The 17,025-nt window shown below is 48.7% G+C and overlaps 1 protein-coding gene across 1 annotated transcript; it reads left to right on the top strand.

Moving 5' to 3' along the window:
• Positions 1-421: 421 nt before the first annotated feature.
• LOC108929555 (mothers against decapentaplegic homolog 7-like) lies at positions 422-15,674 on the top strand. Its single transcript, XM_018744184.2, has 4 exons — positions 422-1,838; positions 2,650-2,703; positions 5,374-5,445; positions 14,811-15,674. Exons 1-4 carry the CDS (start codon positions 1,817-1,819, stop codon positions 15,341-15,343), a joined length of 681 nt encoding a protein of 226 aa, XP_018599700.2. The 5' UTR covers positions 422-1,816; the 3' UTR covers positions 15,344-15,674.
• Positions 15,675-17,025: the final 1,351 nt, after the last annotated feature.

The following is a 17,025-nucleotide window of genomic DNA, read 5'->3' as shown; positions in this document are numbered from 1 at the left end:
GTTAAATTCCCCTGAATTAAATTGAGACCAATCGTTTCACAGCACAAGAAAGAGAAATACAAGCATATTTTAGAGTACCTCATTCTACATTTGCCGTAGTGAAATACAGGCAGGCAACAGATTTATATTCATTAATCACTGTTAAAGATCTAACTCAAATTTGTTTCTACTTTCTTGATACAAGCCCTTCTTTGGGAAAATAAAGGGATACTGGTAACTGATACCTGCCAAAGGCTGCACATTTTGCGGAACTACTTTCCTTTATACATATATACGTGTATGTGTCTGTTTTGTAGCTTTTCCTCTGCGATGAAGAGCTCCTCAGCTCCAAGTTTGATCTCTTGTTTGCGCAACACAATCACTTTTTAAAGCGACAGGGTGTCTAGACAGCCACGTGACGGGGCGCGCCAATGCGCGCGGGAGACGCGGCGCTAAGAGCGCAGAGTGCGCAGGGAGCGCGGAGAGCCGGTGACGCGCGCAGCCACAGAGGCAGACACAGAGGAGACAGGGGCGCCGGGGCAGTTCGTGTCACTCCTGCAGGACCTCTTCTACGAAGAACACATCACCTTGTAGTGCACGAGAGGCTGGACATATTTTTAGGAAGAGCAATACACTCTAATTGGAAACGTTTATTTTCCGTGCTAATAATATAAGGTGCCAGGAGGAGGCTTCGCCGGGTCTCCGTGGACGCGCTGCCTTACTCACTCACTGTGTGTGTTAACAGAGCACTGGACCCGTTCGGACAACCCGGGCTCCGCACAGTAATGAGCGAGGTCTGATGACTGAGGAGAAGCACGCAGCCGGTACACGGTCACGGATGAGTTACCGGGACGGAGACGGAGGAGCCCGCAGTCCTACATAACTGGCCGGATCAAGGATCGAGGGGATTAAACCATCGTAGGAGAACCGGGACAGTCTCTGAGTCTGGGCACTGTGTGGAAACCGGAGTTTCAACCTCTCTTCTACTTTCCTTGGAAGAATCGTCATGGGCGCCTTCTCTCTGTCTGTGTATTATTTCACAGGAGGAGCAACATTCGCGGCGCTTGTCATCATAATTTATCGTTAACACTAGTTAAATATTGCCACAACGTAAGATTCTTTTCCCACAAACGTGGAAGTCTTTCAGATTTTCCCAGTGCCGTTTTTATTTTTCATCGGTATTATAGTTGGTGCATGTGCAGGATTTCATTTTAAAACACGGATACTGGAGTATGTTACACATCGCCTCCGCTGCCTCACTCCGCAGTTCCTCCGTCGTATTATTAATATCATTATTATAGGCTGCTCTTCGTTGCCTGGGCTCGTATCCCGGATCCTTCATGATTTGCGGACGTCATGCTCGTTTCTTAGCCGGGAAACCCTCCTCTCGTCCCGCATGTTCAGGACCAAACGGTCGGGGCTCGTCCGGCGACTCTGGAGGAGCCGAGCTCCCGTCGATGGTGACGGGGAGGCAGACGCTCGAACCCGCGGTCCCGGGGGCTGCTGCATGGGCAAATCGAGCAAGGCGTCCAAGTCCAACTGTGCGTCGGAGGCTGAACTGAAGTCGCTGACCTACTCCGTGCTGAAGAGAATCAAGGAGAAACAATTGGAGGCGCTTCTGCAGGCGGTGGAGTCCAAGGGAGGCGCGCGGAGTCCCTGCCTCCTGCTGCCCAGCAAAGTGGACTCGAAGCTGGGGCAGCACTCGTACTCGCTGCCGATGCTGCTCTAGGTGTTCCGGTGGCCGGACGTGCGGCACTCCTCCGAGCTCAAAAGGCTCTACTGCTGTGAATCGTACGGGAAGGTGAACCCGGAGCTCGTCTGCTGCAACCCGCACCACATGAGCCGGCTCTGCGAACCAGGTGAGCGCTGGCGCCCACGCGCTTCTCCTCAGCTCGCGCCTTTCTTTCGTCGCCTCGCCGCGGCGGTCCCGTTCTTTGCGTTTGTGACCGCGGCACTTACGGTGACGGTTGTTCTGCCGCGACTTCGAAGCGCGATGGGGCGGCGAATGGAATGGAGCTGAGAAGTTGGAAGCAGCCCCGTTTCCAACTGACGTGACAACCGAGTTTTTTTTTTTCTTCAGTAAATTCCGCATAAATGCATGTAAAATGTGTGTCACCGACAACGAACGAGTGAATTTGTTACTTCTCCTCTTCCGATACTCATCCGTAATATTCATTATTGGCCTTGGTAACTGTACTGTAATTATGGGTTCACATTTCAAAAGTGTCTGATCTGCACAGTTTTATTTTTTGAACTCAGAGAGTAGTTGCAAAAACCGCTTTCATTCATTGTCTAACACTTAATAATTTATTAAAAAACGACGCCGATCCTATGTTAACAAACAGTCAGTGGCTTTCCGATTCTTTTTGTAAAGTTCGTGCGCAAACAAATGACAAAGTTACGGTTAAGACGGATCCGCGGTGTGTTCGCACCGTCCGGCTCTCGTCACTGGAGCCGAGGGGCCCCTATTGCCCGGTCCGGGAGGCTGATAGCCGGGAGACGGGCGCCAGGCGCCGCTGTGTCTGTCCCCCCGCGGGGTATCAGCAGATCAGCGGCCACCAGCGCCGCGCGCGCGCACACGCACAGTCTGGCCAGGAACGAACGCCGCTGACGCTGTTATCGCGCCTTCCATCACCTCTCCCTCATGGCTCTCTCTTCTTGTTTCTCCAGAGTCCCCACCTCCACCTTATTCCCGATACCCGGTGGACTTTCTTAAACCACCAGGTGAGTTCTCCTTTTTCTTCTCATCAGGGAAAGTCCTCCTCAGTCTCATAGGGCACCCTGTTCAAATGAATCGTCTCTTCTTGTGTATAACCTACGTGTGAAAGTCGATTTTTGGCTCAGTTTTGCTTGAGAACAGTCACGGTGTATGACTCCGATTAATGTCCAGCATCGACAAAACTGGTCGCTCCTTCATGGTGTTCTCTCGGCAAGGGTCCTTACGGCTTTTTAAAGTGCTGTGGGGAGCTATATGATTTCCTTCCTTTCTGTCTGTGTCTTCGCTGGGATGGCAAGATTCTCCCTAAATGCTGTGATTTAGGGCAGGCTGCTCTCAGGCTCCGGGGCCACTAACGCTGTGTAATAGGGTGGCAGGCCGCCAAGGCCGGGGCCCATGCCCTCCTGGCACCGTCTCCGTGCTGCTTGTCTGCACAAACTTTTGGCTGACGGCTGACCTGGCAGGGCACGTAAACAGCACAGGGATTGAAATGTGGCAAGCTGGGGGTAGGGGTGAGGGGTTTGAGCAGGGGTGGGGGGGTCAGAGAAGGAGGGAGTGGTAGTATTTGGTTAGTATCTGTGTGTGGGGTGTTCTTTAAATTCCCCCTGCTTCCTCCCCAGTTCCATTCTAACCATCTCGGGCTTATGAGTTTAATCTGAACAGTGTGCCCCACATGAGATGCTGTGACGCTTTGCGGTCCAGGCAAGTGTAGCCGAAAGCTAGTGTCCAGGCTGGGTCAGTAAGTGGACTAAAAAGTGCATCTAGGAACAGAGATGAGCAGCTTAAAACGGCTTGTTCGGTGGCATTTCTCAACATAATAGTCCCCTATTCCGGACAAAATAATCTCTTTGGGAACATAATGGGAAGAAGCGAAAATGCTTGATGCATAGTGTTGTCAGGAATATACCGTACATCAGCTGATTAGAGTAAGAAGTAAAGTATGTAAATATTCAATGAGCCAAATACATCCAAGTGTAAGGAGCTGACATTCTTTGTGGTTCTGCTTTAGCTCCTTCCTCAGTGAAGTCTGAAATGTTTGCAGCGCCAGCTCAGTGCCTCGGGCTTCCTGGCTCCGCACGTTTCGGACTGCGTGGCTGCCGGTATATGCCCAAAAAGCGACTTCACCTCCGGCGAGCTAAAAGGAGGGCCGGGCCGTGTGCCTCCTTTAACATATCTTCACAGCAGGCAGACAGAGGAAATCATCCAGCCCACAGGAGACCTGGTGTTCTAGAAGGCCAAAGAAGGCAAACAGTAGAGAAAAGGGTCTTGTACTTCAGGTTTGTTTGTGTAGAGCGTGGCTCTTCAAAACATGTCATCTGAGGTGCAGTACTATTGGCACGAATGCACTAAAGGAGATAGATATTCCAAGTCCTGTATTTATGTAGCTGATGCTGTTTTTGGTCTAAAGCAACTTGCTGGTTAATTGCATGCGACTATGGTAAATCCATAAAGTTGTGAGCGCACTGAGTTTACCCAGCAAATGTAAGTGAAGGTTTGCTTCACATGGGGAAATGGAGGGGGAGAGATTCATCATTCTTATCCCTGGCTTTTAGGAGATGGGACAGTAAGATGACCTAGCAATGTTGATGGGGTTGACCTTGATTTCACTGAAGGTCTGTAGGTAAGGTGGTACTTTGCCCATGGCTGCCCATCATGCCAGTACCAGGGTTTGAACTTCACTCCTTTTTCTAAGACTGGAGAGAATAGGGGTAAAGTGGCAGTCTGGATATGGGTCTTTGACTGTCCGAGCTGGGTCATGCAACTGGTCTGTATGTATTGAAACGATTCTTTTAGTGCTGTAGACATGTCCCAGTGAGGAAGGGAGGAGGGGAAAAGACCGGAAAGTTGCTTGCGCCTGTTGGCATGCTATCAGGAATGACTTCCAGACCCAGGTCGTTTCCCCTCTCCTGCATTGTTTAGTTTTGATTAAGTGGATCCTGTCAAGCTCCGCATTCCTAATACATGTGACGCGTTGGTCTGATAACCTCAGTGAGTCTTTCTTCTCTTCAGCATGTTTACATACTCTGATCTCCACCGTGTAAGATGAACATGGAGAAGGGCGGGGGCGCGGGGGGGGGGGTGAACATCTTTTTTTTAAATACTGGGACTTTGGTCCAGTTGTGTATAAGAGCTTTTGTGGCTGGTTACTCTGAAAGCCACCTAGTTTATTTGCATACGTAATTAGAGGTTCATTAACATTTACAGGCAGGCTGGATCAGTAAAATTCACATTAAATGTACAGCGTGCACTTGCATAGCGCTTGGGTGCTACTACTTTTTGACATACTCTTTATATTTTTCCCTCAGTGTCAAGGTGGCCCACCCTTATTCAGAGTCACCTGAATAGCCCAGTTCTAACCCAACTCGTAATTCGGCTGGTAGTCAGATGCCCATTCCACCTAATCTGTTGCCATCTCCCTGTCTGAGTCCTGCACATTGATCAGAGCTAAATGGAAGTCAAGAAGTGTATTAAGGAGGAAGTTGCAGAGATTTGTATATTTTATATATATATAATTTCTTTTTGGGAAGCTTGGCCGTACTGTGAACGGTGGTGTGCATTCTTGGGCCCAAGCCAAACAGGCTCCCAGCTTGGCACTTTGGTGAAGCGTTGATTTCACGCTGTGATGAACAAGCTCACAGCTGCTGAAATGCTGCTCTTTCTGTCTCCCTCCCTTGCAGACTCTCCAGACTCGGTGCCTGCTTCCACTGAAACTGGGGGGATTAACTATTCGGCCCCTGGGGGGCTTTCAGGTAAGGCGTGCTCTGTGCCGTTGCTTCCCTCCCGTATCCTCTTCTCGTCTCCTGCCGTGCTAGGAAAAAAGAACTGAGAAATTTCTGTAGTGGGATGATCTATGGTAGGGGGACTTTAGAACAACTCCTGGGGGGATGCATCCAGCCTCTTCTGTCTCTATCCATGCTGGATTGCTCAGTTCTGGCCAAACCTTTGCGATGTGGAGGGAGGCGGTTCCTGCCGTGGACTTGGGTTGGATGTTATAGATCAGCGTGTGGTGTTTCTCCGAGTCGGGCGACAGATACAGTTAGTAGCTCTTTGCTGCGTGGACGAAGTGAATCTTGCCTGGGTGTTGTGGAGAACAAATAGTTTGGCCTGAAATGGGTGAGCTTCAGGGTTGCGGATGACATATGGGAGCCTTCGTCTGAACTGAGGAGAACCTTGGTGCTGCGGTAAATGAATCGCTGTCAAGGTTCAGGTATGCCCGAAGCAGAATGACCAGGTGAATCTGGCTCCCAGCGAAGTGCGGCACTGGGATCAGCCTTCGGGGCTTGGTGGTGGGGGAGGGGACAGGGGGGCCTTTGTGCCTCTTCCTCAGGACGCCGCAGAGCAGGCGAGAGCACTCAAAGGAGGGACCCTCTGCACATTCTCAGTTACTGATAACATCTTGGCCGGCCTGTGGGGCGCTTGTGGGGCCCAGCGGAGGGAGGTTGAGGGGGATTTCTGGGGGGAGCAGTGTGGGGGAGTGTAGGAAATCACAGCTCTCACGGTGGGCGGCGTAAAGAGCCCTTTGCTTTGCAACCTGGAAGCACGGAAAGGGAGGAAAAACAAAGCAGGCGAGAGAGGGGAACGGGGTGAGGTCGCTGCTCTAATCAGGGCTGCTCACGCCAGGCTGTAAGGGAGCAGTGCCACAGGGCTTGTTCAGAGGTGCCCCCCGGGGTCTGTCTGTCTCTCCCTCCCAAAGACAGCGATAAGGCAGCATTTATTATTGGGGGTGTTGGATGGTGGGGATAGGGAAAAACAAATAGAAGTGGAAGGAGCTCTTTTCTGCTTCGCGCACAGATGTTTCTCATTACTGAGACTTTAAAGGTTTTATGGCATTTGGAGTACGCGACCCATGTGTGTGTATAATTTGTCAAGAGGAGTTGAGGTGAGGGGTGGATTGGTGGCATGGCGTTCTCTTCTGTGTTTTATTCATTAGACCCAGGACAAATGACAAGGTTGCAGCAAACTACAGCACCCGTGCAGTTCATGTGTAGTCTTAGTGCACTAATGTGAGCAACTTAAAGCAGTTTCATGGCATCTTTATTCATTTTAAATGGAAGGGAAAGTGTTGAGTTTTGGTCATACCAGCAGTTGAGGACATCTCGCTCTGTTATAGTTCGACAAACGGTTGCTTAGTTGTAGGGATATGTTCAGCCATTGAGTTAAAGCAGGATCTCTGATGGACCTCAGCCTGTTCAGAGCTTTGACATGTCAGACAATACAGTACAGTGCCCCCCTCCCCCAAAACTTGCATAGCCACCCTGTTCTCCTTCCTACCTGGGCTTGCCATTAACTAGGATGTGAGAGCGGCTCCGTGGAGGCGCGTGGAGACGGCTTGGTGACAGTCCATGGGCTCCAGCTGAGGCCTTGGCTCCGCAAGGGAGGGTGGGGTGGAATCCCCAAAGGGTTCTTACAAAAGATGTGGGGAGGGGGGTCAGCATAATGACCACGCTGCCTGTGAACTCTGGCCTTTTCATGTACATCAGGCAATGCTGCCTTCTGAGGAAACGGAAGGATGTCTGTGCCATGCTGCCACTGAGTAAAACAGGGTGAAGGCAAAAAGTTTCTGCCTAGTGAACTTCCCTAACTTCCAATAGACTGCAGTGATGGTGTCAATACAAAAGATGCTGGTAAGTTAAAATCTGCGATGCAAACGTACAGGGCCGTGGTGTATGCAACGACTACAGCCCGCACTCACTTATTCATTCAACATGCTGAACGGCGATGTGAAATGATGTAAAACGACGTGTCTGCAAGACAGCTGTCTTAATCAAAATATTTTAAATTAAAAATAAACAACAAGGTCTTAAAACGCTGACCTCCACCCTGCTGTCCCCATCGCAGCGGAGTTGACAAAAAATTAAAGGCGCCGAGCGCTTTCCACAGCAACGCCGCTCTCGTGGCGAGAAGGTGGCAGCGGTCATCGAAGAGTTAAGCCGTGAGCGGCGGCCAGAGGCTGTGCTGCGGAGCGGGCTGGCCGCCAGCGGAGCGCTCTGGCTTCCCACACATCGTCCCACTGGAACAGCGCGCTGGCCGGGGTTTGCGCCTTGGCCCGGCCTGAGTGTAGCTCTTGGCCCCCGGTTCCCGGTTCCTGTTCCTCCTCCTCCCTCACCGGGCCTTTTCTGGCAGTTGCTTTCTTCTCCCGCCAGGGTGGGCCGCTCTGCTCAGGATCCCAAACCCGGGGCGCGGGTTTCTGCTCCGCTTTGCGCTAAACGGGCTCCGTTTTACTTGCCTTTGCAGGTCTGTGCTTGTGTTTTACGTGCGTGTGTGCGTGTGTGTGTGTGGTGGTGTGCCCTTGTTGCCATCTTTCCAGGCTTGTGTGTTTCACGACCCTCCTTGCACAAACAGTTTTCTGTTTATTTATTTATTTATTACAAGCTGTTAATGGCTTGTTTCTGCACGCGACATACTCACATGCAGCATTCCTCCCAGGGCATGCGCACCTCTCCGCGTAGCGCACGCCTCCCGTCTGCGCACATGATCCCGGCGCGGAGGAGGAATGTCTGCCGTTGGTGCCGTAGAGCGTCGGCTCCGGAGGCCCTTTGTAAGAGGATCCGCTGGAGTGGCGCTGCTCCGGGTTAGGCCAGGGATTGAATGACCCGCCCTGGGCCTGGCTGCCAGCCCACTGTCACGGCAGCTTCCTCCACGGGTTAATTTTAGGCTGGCGGAGGTATTATTAAACCGAGTCGTGGGGTCTGGGCCAGCCTTTCTGTCCCCAGTTAATCACAACACTCACTGTGGACTCTTACAAGGGATCCTCTCAGTGTGGTTTCTCTCTGGGCGCCACACACTGCTGTCCTTCACTTACTGGATTGCACGGAAGTGACCGGTGCAACTCGGTCAGTCCTCCCTTGGAGGCAAAGCGTCTTCTCTACAACGGTTTCACCTTGTCAGTCAGTCCTTTGTAAAACTTACCGTTAAGTTCTGGTTTCCTACTGATATTTTTTTTAGCGCGTGGACGTTATGTTTTAGTCTGTAAATGTGAGTGTTCTAATAGAAAAATTAAGCATTCTACCAGATAAGGTAGCTCAGTCTTGTACTTGTTTGTTCATTTTTTCTTTGTTGTGTTGAACTCAAAGCACACCTTTATTCTATACCAGTCATTTTACACCTGTATAGTTCAATTAGAACACCAATTTTATGGTAGGACATGGTACGCAGGACCATCATGATGGTTCATTGTCTTATGGTGTTGGTACTTTTGGGGCCATGAGGCAAGTAAAGAGCAATAAGAATAATTTTGGTCTTTCTGAATGTCTGCTTGTGAGGGAAGCTTCGCTCCCTGTAATGGAATATACCCACATGTTAACTTTACAGTGCTGGAAGCCTTCAGTCTTTGGTACGTTTATGAAAGCTTAAGAATCTTGCGTCTGCATCGATGTCTCTTCCTGCTAACCTAACGTACACACTGTATTTTCTATGAGATGTACATTGCTTTGGAGAAAAGCTTCTTCTAAATGAATAAATGTAAAGCACCAAATGCTGAGCTGGTTTCAGTGGAACCAGAAACCTGCTTTTGTCACTTCCCTCCAGCATTCATGGCAGATTTGTGCGTTTGGCCCAACGTAGCTCTACCTAGCAAGCGTGCGTCAAAATTTTCCAAATGGGTGAAAGCACAGTTGCCACCAGGTGGGACTGCTCAGGGCATTAGGTGGGAACAAGGTGAGCCGAATTGCTAAGGATGCGATGCTCTTGTTGAAACCGCTCTCCTCCATGAACCGGTTTTGCTCAAAGAATTCCTTCAGCAGAACTGTATTCCTCTTGTTTTCCAAAGAGGGGACTCTGTGTCAGCCAAGACCCTTGTTGCAAGCTGGCTTTGCTGTCATGGCCCAGGACTGAGAACAAGGTGCTCTTTGTTTGCTTGTGGATCACCGGGGTATCGGGATTCGATGGAACACTGTGTATGAAAACGGACCCAATGGGAACTGTAGTGGAACATTCCTCTTTTTGCATTAGTCTAAAATAGCCCTGTTTACATCCGTCATGGGGAATCCACAGGCACCCCCCTCCAAGTATTTACAGATCTATAAGCAACCTTGCTGAAAAATGGTACAGACCAATTTGAGATTACTGCCCTTGGTGCATTCTGAAGAGCAAGAGGTGGCAATGGCATCAGGTGGGAACCCACACGGGCCAGACACAATGTCTCGGCGCAATGGTTCCGATAGCCCTCACCGAAACAGGAGCTGTGGTTAAGAGTACTGTATTCATATTGCTCAGGGGCCAAGTGAAAGGCTAAGTGTGGGATCACAGGAACAGTCTGAGGAGTCCAGATGCTGTCCATGGAATATAGTTCTTAAAGTGGGAGGGACTAAGTCTATCTACAGGCAACTTGCATTTCATTGTCAGAACCCACATTCAGCTTTCATTGGTCATCTAGAAACCAAACAAATTGCACGTATGAGCGTAACTCAAGAATTCCTTTGAATGGTGAAATGTTGCTTGAAAGGGCAAGGTTGTGACTGAATTTAGCAGCGTTTTTTTCTTTTTTTCCCAGTGTGAAATTTTGCAGTAAGAAAAAAAGGGAACGCTTCCTCTCTGTGTTGCACTTTCCTGCGATAGACTTGTTTACAGTTCCTGAATTGAAGGGAAAGCGCTGCGAGTTCTCCTTATGTAACACACTTCCTTAATGAGTGACTTCCGTCAACAGCTGGCTCCCCCCCGCCCAAAGTGACATCTAATGTTTGCTGTGTTCTGCAGACATGCCGCACCCTGTGCTTTCTACTTTTGCCCACTGGACCCCTTTCAGCTGCTCCACGCCGCTCCTCACGGCACGCAATTGAGAAAGCTAGCCATAGCACCCGCCGTCATTCACGCTTGAGTCATGCTCGTTGCTGTGGGTAGGACCACCTAGCAACATTCATTGTTGTGCTGTTAAAGATACCAGTTGTGAGCAGTGGGTGGAGGTGCGCGGAAAGCAGAATATAAATCCATGCAGGCATCCGGCGGGCTGTTCCGTGGTCGCTACCCCCTCTGAGTTTAAATTCTGGGGCCAGGAGAGCCTGCTGTCTATGTGGTATACAGTGAGGGAGAGTGGAAAGGTGATGGGTAAGGAGGTCGCCACCCTCGTCAGACTCGCACCGGCCTTGTCAAGCAACGGAAGAATGCTGTCGAAAGCGCGGATGACCTTCTAAGGTCCTCATCTGTTAACTGCGGGGTTGTCGCCGCTAACAGACGAGCCTTGGCAAACTGACACGAGTTGATGCCGCGCTCTTTGCGTTGGCATCACTTCCTGTCCCGTCTGTGCCTAATTGGTGTGTCAGGCGTGTACTGAAGTGCATATGCATGCGTCCGTTTTGTTTGCGCGACTAACTGGTTGCTCTGTACGGATGCATGTGTGCATGCGCACTTGTGCCCATGTGTTTTCCTGGAATAGAAACTTGTTCAGGGTAAGGAGTCAGACGGTGGTAATGATTAACTTTTTCAGACGGCTAGCGTCTGCTGCGCCGTGCCGTTTCTCTCTGGCTCAGCCCCTCCTGGCCTACGCTGGCAGGCTGTGATGACATGGGGAGGAAGGGAGAGTTGGAACAAAGGGCACGCACATACACGCGGTCAGGGGTGCCCAGGCCTCTTCAGTGTCTGTCACCATATCTCTCTACATCTCCTGCATGCACTTGACACATGGGGCGGGGAAGTAGCGTGTCAAACGCCAAGCTTTGAAGGTCGTCTTTTCTGTTCGTGTTGAATGTTTGATGGGGCTGTGGCTACTGGTTTTGTAGGCCCCTGGACTTTCTCAGGTGCAACAATTTGTATCTGCATGCAAAAGATGAATGTAGAAGCATAAATGCTCATGCTAATTTTGAGCCAGTGCTGCCACCCCCCTCCCCCCCCCCAACACCAACCAAGAAAACCTCAGATTCTTAAATTAGCTTACTGTCCTTATTCTAAGATTTCAGGAGTTGTATCCCTATGCAAAACTTGATGTGAAGAAATATGGGAGGCACTGGGTAATAGGTGGAGACTTGTGAGAACACTGGAAGCAGAGTGGTCATGTGGAAAGACTGTAGACCTTGGACCCCAACAGCTTCCCTAAGACCTTGTGAAAAGCTGAGGCTCCAACTGCTTAACCTGACCTTGTTTGTATCAAGACTTTTTTTTTTTTTTAAATATTTTTTGTCTATGGCCATTTCTCTCCCTCAGTAAGAAAATACTGGGTATTACTTGACTTGAACATATTGCTTAAAAGTAGTTCTGGCACTGAAAGCACACAAGCCCAAATCCTTAACCACTAAACCAACTTTTCCATGTGCTTTATTGCACCCATTTCTGTGCTCCTGAACTTAGCTTTGACAGACTGTTGCATGAAACATCTCCCATCATAGCACATTTCTAATGACTGCAGTTGTGCTCAATGTGTTTTCTGAATGAGAGACCATTTAGGCAGTATCAAACGGCAAAAAAAATCCTTGAGAAAAGGAGGAGCTGGTTTGTACCGAGACATGGTTAGTGTAAACAGCACTGTAGCGTTGGCAGGCACTGGAATGTCCCTCCCAGGCCTGGGGGCCCATTTGAGGTGGAGCAGGGGGCACGGTTCAGGGTTCCACACATTTTCTTTCCTGCCAGGGCAGACGTATCTGAGATTCTGACACATTTGCAAGGTCCAGGGCTTAATGTCGCTTATGTTCTCCTATTGTCGTCTTGGATCATTTTGTCTTTTTGTGAGCATAAGAGCAATTCAGTTTTTGTTTTGCTCGTGGGTTCTCGGTAGCGGCACTCATCAGCTGTGTACCCTAGTCGCAAATTGATGTCCAGCTCGTGCCAGTGTGAGGGATCTGTGCCTTTTTCCCAGCATTTTAACTTTTAGCGTTGTGGTTATGGGAGCAAGCTACGAATACTCCTCAAGGAAACAAAAGGTGGTGGGAGGTAGGGGAACAGAGGTGCCCTGAGAAGGCACTGCCTGCATTGCAGGAGCTGGTGCTGTGCCTGAAAGAGTGCGAGGTGGCACTCCGTTCCTTCCGTGCAAGCAGTTGGTGGGGTGTTGCCCGCCTCCGTCAGCTCTTTAGAACCTCCCTGCCTCTGCCTACACTCATATCTGATGCTGCTCCGAATCTGCTGCTTTGCTCTGAACTGTGAGTGGGAGGGGCTAAAATAGTCTCCCAGCTGGTCCCCACTGACGGGTCGGTGACATGGCTCCAGATTGATGGCCCATGTCAGGCTACCCTGGACCTTGTTGCTGACGTGCTAGAGGCTGGGCAACTGGCAGGGACTAGAGGGCAAGACATTCAGGAGGTGGGAGGGGGGGGAATTTGAGAGACAGTAGGGACTGGCTCTTAGCTCCTAAAAGGGCACTCAGCTGACAGTCTAAGATCGCGCTCTTGTCCTTATAACGTGCCTTGATGAGTAGTGACAAGGTGACCCCCACTCTGCAAAGCAGATGGAGACAAAATACTGCCAGCAAGCTCGTAGCAAGCACGTTTAACTGCTTTCAGAGAAACTGCAAGCCTGCTGTCTTTTTTGCAACCCCCCCCACCTTGTGTCTCGTTCTGTTTGGGGAAATGTTAAGTAAAAATGCCACAGCTAAAAAATATTGAAAACGCGAGTCTGCCAGGAACTGAATTAATGACAATTCCCCACCCAGCAGTTTCAAAGGAGAGTTGCCTCTAGCATGGAGGAAATAAACCTTGTGTCCCTGTTTCTCCTTCAGCCTTTAATGCAGGCTGGATCCTTGTCTAATAACAGGCTGCTGTAGCTTTAAGAGACTTGCTGAGATACTGCACAATTAACATAACTGAACAGTTCCCTCTACCCATGTTTAGAAAATTATGGGGTGTACTTGGCATCCCATAAAGATTAAAGGAACAAAGAGGGGAAGGAAAACATTGCAGAAATGAACCCCGATGAGGTATTCGGTTACTTTTTATGTCCCGCAAACGCTAAAGCTCAAAACAAGACAGAATGTTAAACAAGGGTATTTCTCAATGGGAAAAATTTGGTCAACTTGTCATTATTGTGTTGTGTATCCAGAAAAGAGAAGAGTAGTCAAGATATGTAATTTAATATAGCTTGGAAAATTAATCAAAATGTAGATTCACAAATAGGTGGTTGTTCTGAAGCACTGTGTCAGCTTCAGAGAGACAGGATGTAATTACACGTCCGTAATGATACCCATGTGTCTTAAAGGAGCAGTATTATAAAGAATAAAAATTGACGGGTCCTGTTTTTCACTGATGCCGTGCTGAAGTGTCTGCTGTAAGACATCGGGGAGATCCTCGCACAGAAACAGTACTTTGTTTCCATGGCTCTTTTAATTACTTGAAGGAACAAACTGTAGCACTAGATAAACTTCACTTCTGTTTATAAATGTGCGGTTAGTCTGTGGGAAAACGTGTCTATGGAAAAAGCGCCACTGCTTTTATAAGAGTCTAGCATTTTTCCATCGTCTTGCTGCAAACACTTCCAGTGCTGCCAGACACAGAGGAAAGTAGTCCACAATTCCAGTTAGTTTTGATTTATTATTCAGACACCGGTATAGCTTTTTTTTTATATCAATTTCCAGTGTTCTGTTTATACTGTTGGATAAGCAGTTCAGGTCAAGTAGGCTGTTCAAAGGTCTTAACTACAGGATTGCTTCTGTGGCTTAAACGTGGTTTAACTAATCCACTGTCTAAACTGCTCTGTAAAGTTGCCTGTAAAATAGCAGAAGTTAGGACGAGTGGTCTGGTGTGGTGTTTTTCCTGTGCATCTCATTGCGTGTATACCTCCTCTATTGATTACTGACACAAGGAGCGATGCACTTGTAGGTAATTTGAATGGAAGGGGAATGGCAGTTAGTGCCTCAAGGCCATATGGAATACCAATGGGTCCCCCCCCCATCTGAATCGTAGCAAATATGGTAGCATTTGTCAGTCTATGACCATACCTTTTAGCTTAACGTTTACCGCTAGTGAGCATCTTCATTCTATACATGTTCAGAGTTCCCGTCTCACTTCTTCTTTGCATGTGAAGTTGCAACTGGGGGCCTTGTAGCTAATGATTTATCCTTTTTCCTCAACCCTTAAACGCACGCTGGGTTCTTGGAAAGTTAGCGCTGTGAGAGGTCACATGGGTTGAGCTGTCCGTAGGCCCCGAACAGTACGAATCTCTTGTCCGTGTGCTGACCTTGTTTCCCTTCACCCCTCAGATTCCCAGGCTCTCCAGGAGGAGCGTGCGCACTGGTGCGTTGTGGCCTACTGGGAGGAGAAGACCCGTGTCGGGCGCCTCTACTCGGTCCAGGAGCCCTCCCTGGACATCTTCTATGATCTACCTCAGGGGAATGGCTTCTGTCTTGGGCAGCTCAGCTCTGACAACAAGAGCCAGCTTGTGGAGAAGGTGCGCAGCAAGATCGGCTACGGCATCCAGCTGACACGTGAACAAGATGGCGTGTGGGTCTACAACCGAAGCTGCTACCCCATCTTCATCAAGTCAGCCACACTGGACAACCCTGATTCGCGGACTCTGTTGGTGCACAAGGTGTTCCCTGGCTTCTCCATCAAGGCCTTTGACTATGAGAAGGCAGGCAGTCTACAGAGGCCCAACGACCACGAGTTCTCGCAGCAGCCCCGTACAGGATTTACAGTGCAAATCAGCTTTGTCAAGGGCTGGGGACAGTGCTATACGCGGCAGTTCATCAGCAGCTGCCCCTGCTGGCTGGAGGTCATCTTCAACAACCGATAGCAGTAGCGTGTCTCCCCCATGGACTAGGGAAGCAATGGGGATCGGCAGGCTGAAAGCAGAAGTACAGTCAAATCCAAGGACTAGTTTAAATGAGTTAGATTTAATTAATAAAAAGATAATGTATTTTATGTTATAAATATATTACGTGTACATACAAAGACATTTTATATACAGCGTTATTTATGTATTGTGCAATGTGTTCATGAGGAAAAAGGAAAGATGCACTTTGCTTAATATAATGACAAAACAAAAATGCCAAAACGTAAGTAATACCTGAGACACAAGATTGATGTTTTTCTATGGGTTTTGTAACCCAGTTGAATGTTTTTAAAAGGGGTAAAAGTTCTATTAAATAAAACTACACCTTTAACTTTATACTGTGTCTCTATTAAAATTTTTAAAAATCAGTCCTTCCATCAGGAAATGGTATGGGTATATTTTGCATCTATACTTGTATACCCATATGAAATCATTTTACAATATGGATCCCATATATCTCAAAGTATAATTAAACACATCTATACACAATATAATTTCCACATAAATAGGCATAGCTATAATCCTTTTTAAATATACAATACTGTGTGTGCTGTAGTTTGGAAGGCTTCCATTTCCAGCTCCAGTTGTCTGATACATGATTGTCTGCAAAACTTTGCCATAGATGCCAGGCAGCAGCTTGTCGTGCAGTAAACTGCAAGACACAGGGAAAGAATGCCAGCGCAGTCAAGCTTTTAAAACCTTTCTCCAACCCTCATTTGGACATGTGCTGCTTGTTTCCTATATGTAGTTAAGATTTTGGGAAGATCCTTTCCCACCCCCCTCCTCATTAGCAGTCTCTGACACCCCAGGAAGGAAGCAATGATAATGACATCCAGGGGCCTATAAAAGCCACAGGCCCTGTCTGGCTCGGGGCCTCTCGACCGCAGGCCCAGACGCAGCCGCTGTGGCATGCCACTTGGAGCCAACACCAGGGGTGGGGGGTGGAGGTGCTGCAAGACTGCAGTAAGAGGAGGGAAGGCTTGTGGCTTCACCATGGTAGGAGGAGGCGTCTCGCACGGCCAAGGGCAGAACTTTATCCCATAGGAAACGATGCCAAATGTGGCCAATTGTGGCTTCGTGGATGGGAAAAGCAAGGGGCACACCTATATCTGCGCTCCAAAGCAATCCATTTTTTTTTAGTTCCTGCGCTGTGACACAAGTTTGTCAAAACAAGGCTTCAGCTGGGAGGAAAACCACAATGTTCCACAGGGTCAGATACTGCAGATATGCACATTCCCTCATAAAAACTTCTTTGCAAGACAAAATTATTGCAGAGAATGGTGCAGTAAAGAAGCGGGGACAAAGACAGTCCTCTACAGTGTTCTTTGTCTCGATCTCAGGACGCATGATGGGGATGGGTGTGGAAAGTCTTGCCAAAATATCTCTTAGCAAATTGCTAAAAGTTACACAGTAGAAAGGTTGGGGTCCGAAACATTCTAGAACTGTTAGAGGTAATTTCTAACATTTAATCTGAGTCCTTTCTCAGCCTTCTCCTCTCAAGTAGAAATATTTTTTCCAGAATGCTATTAACTTTAGAAGAGAAGGAGGTATATAAAAGCTCCATATGCACTGCACTTATGTAGTTATTCCTCTTGCACAAAACCGCAGATTTTGGTCTCATTATGCTGGTGTTGATCAGCAGT

Source organism: Scleropages formosus, chromosome 12 (assembly GCF_900964775.1).
Source record: "Scleropages formosus chromosome 12, fSclFor1.1, whole genome shotgun sequence".
Classification (NCBI taxonomy): domain Eukaryota; kingdom Metazoa; phylum Chordata; class Actinopteri; order Osteoglossiformes; family Osteoglossidae; genus Scleropages; species Scleropages formosus.
Note: the sequence above shows the minus strand (reverse complement) of the source record. Positions and strands in the feature narration are given on the sequence as shown.

Bases quoted from the DNA above. Each gene is read 5' to 3' on its own strand.
- LOC108929555 (XM_018744184.2), top strand. From the start codon at position 1,817: ATGAGCCGGCTCTGCGAACCAG. The intron at 1,839-2,649 runs GTGAGCGCTGGC...TTGTTTCTCCAG, and splicing joins GAGCCGGCTCTGCGAACCAG to AGTCCCCACCTCCACCTTAT. The intron at 5,446-14,810 runs GTAAGGCGTGCT...TTCACCCCTCAG, and splicing joins GGCCCCTGGGGGGCTTTCAG to ATTCCCAGGCTCTCCAGGAG.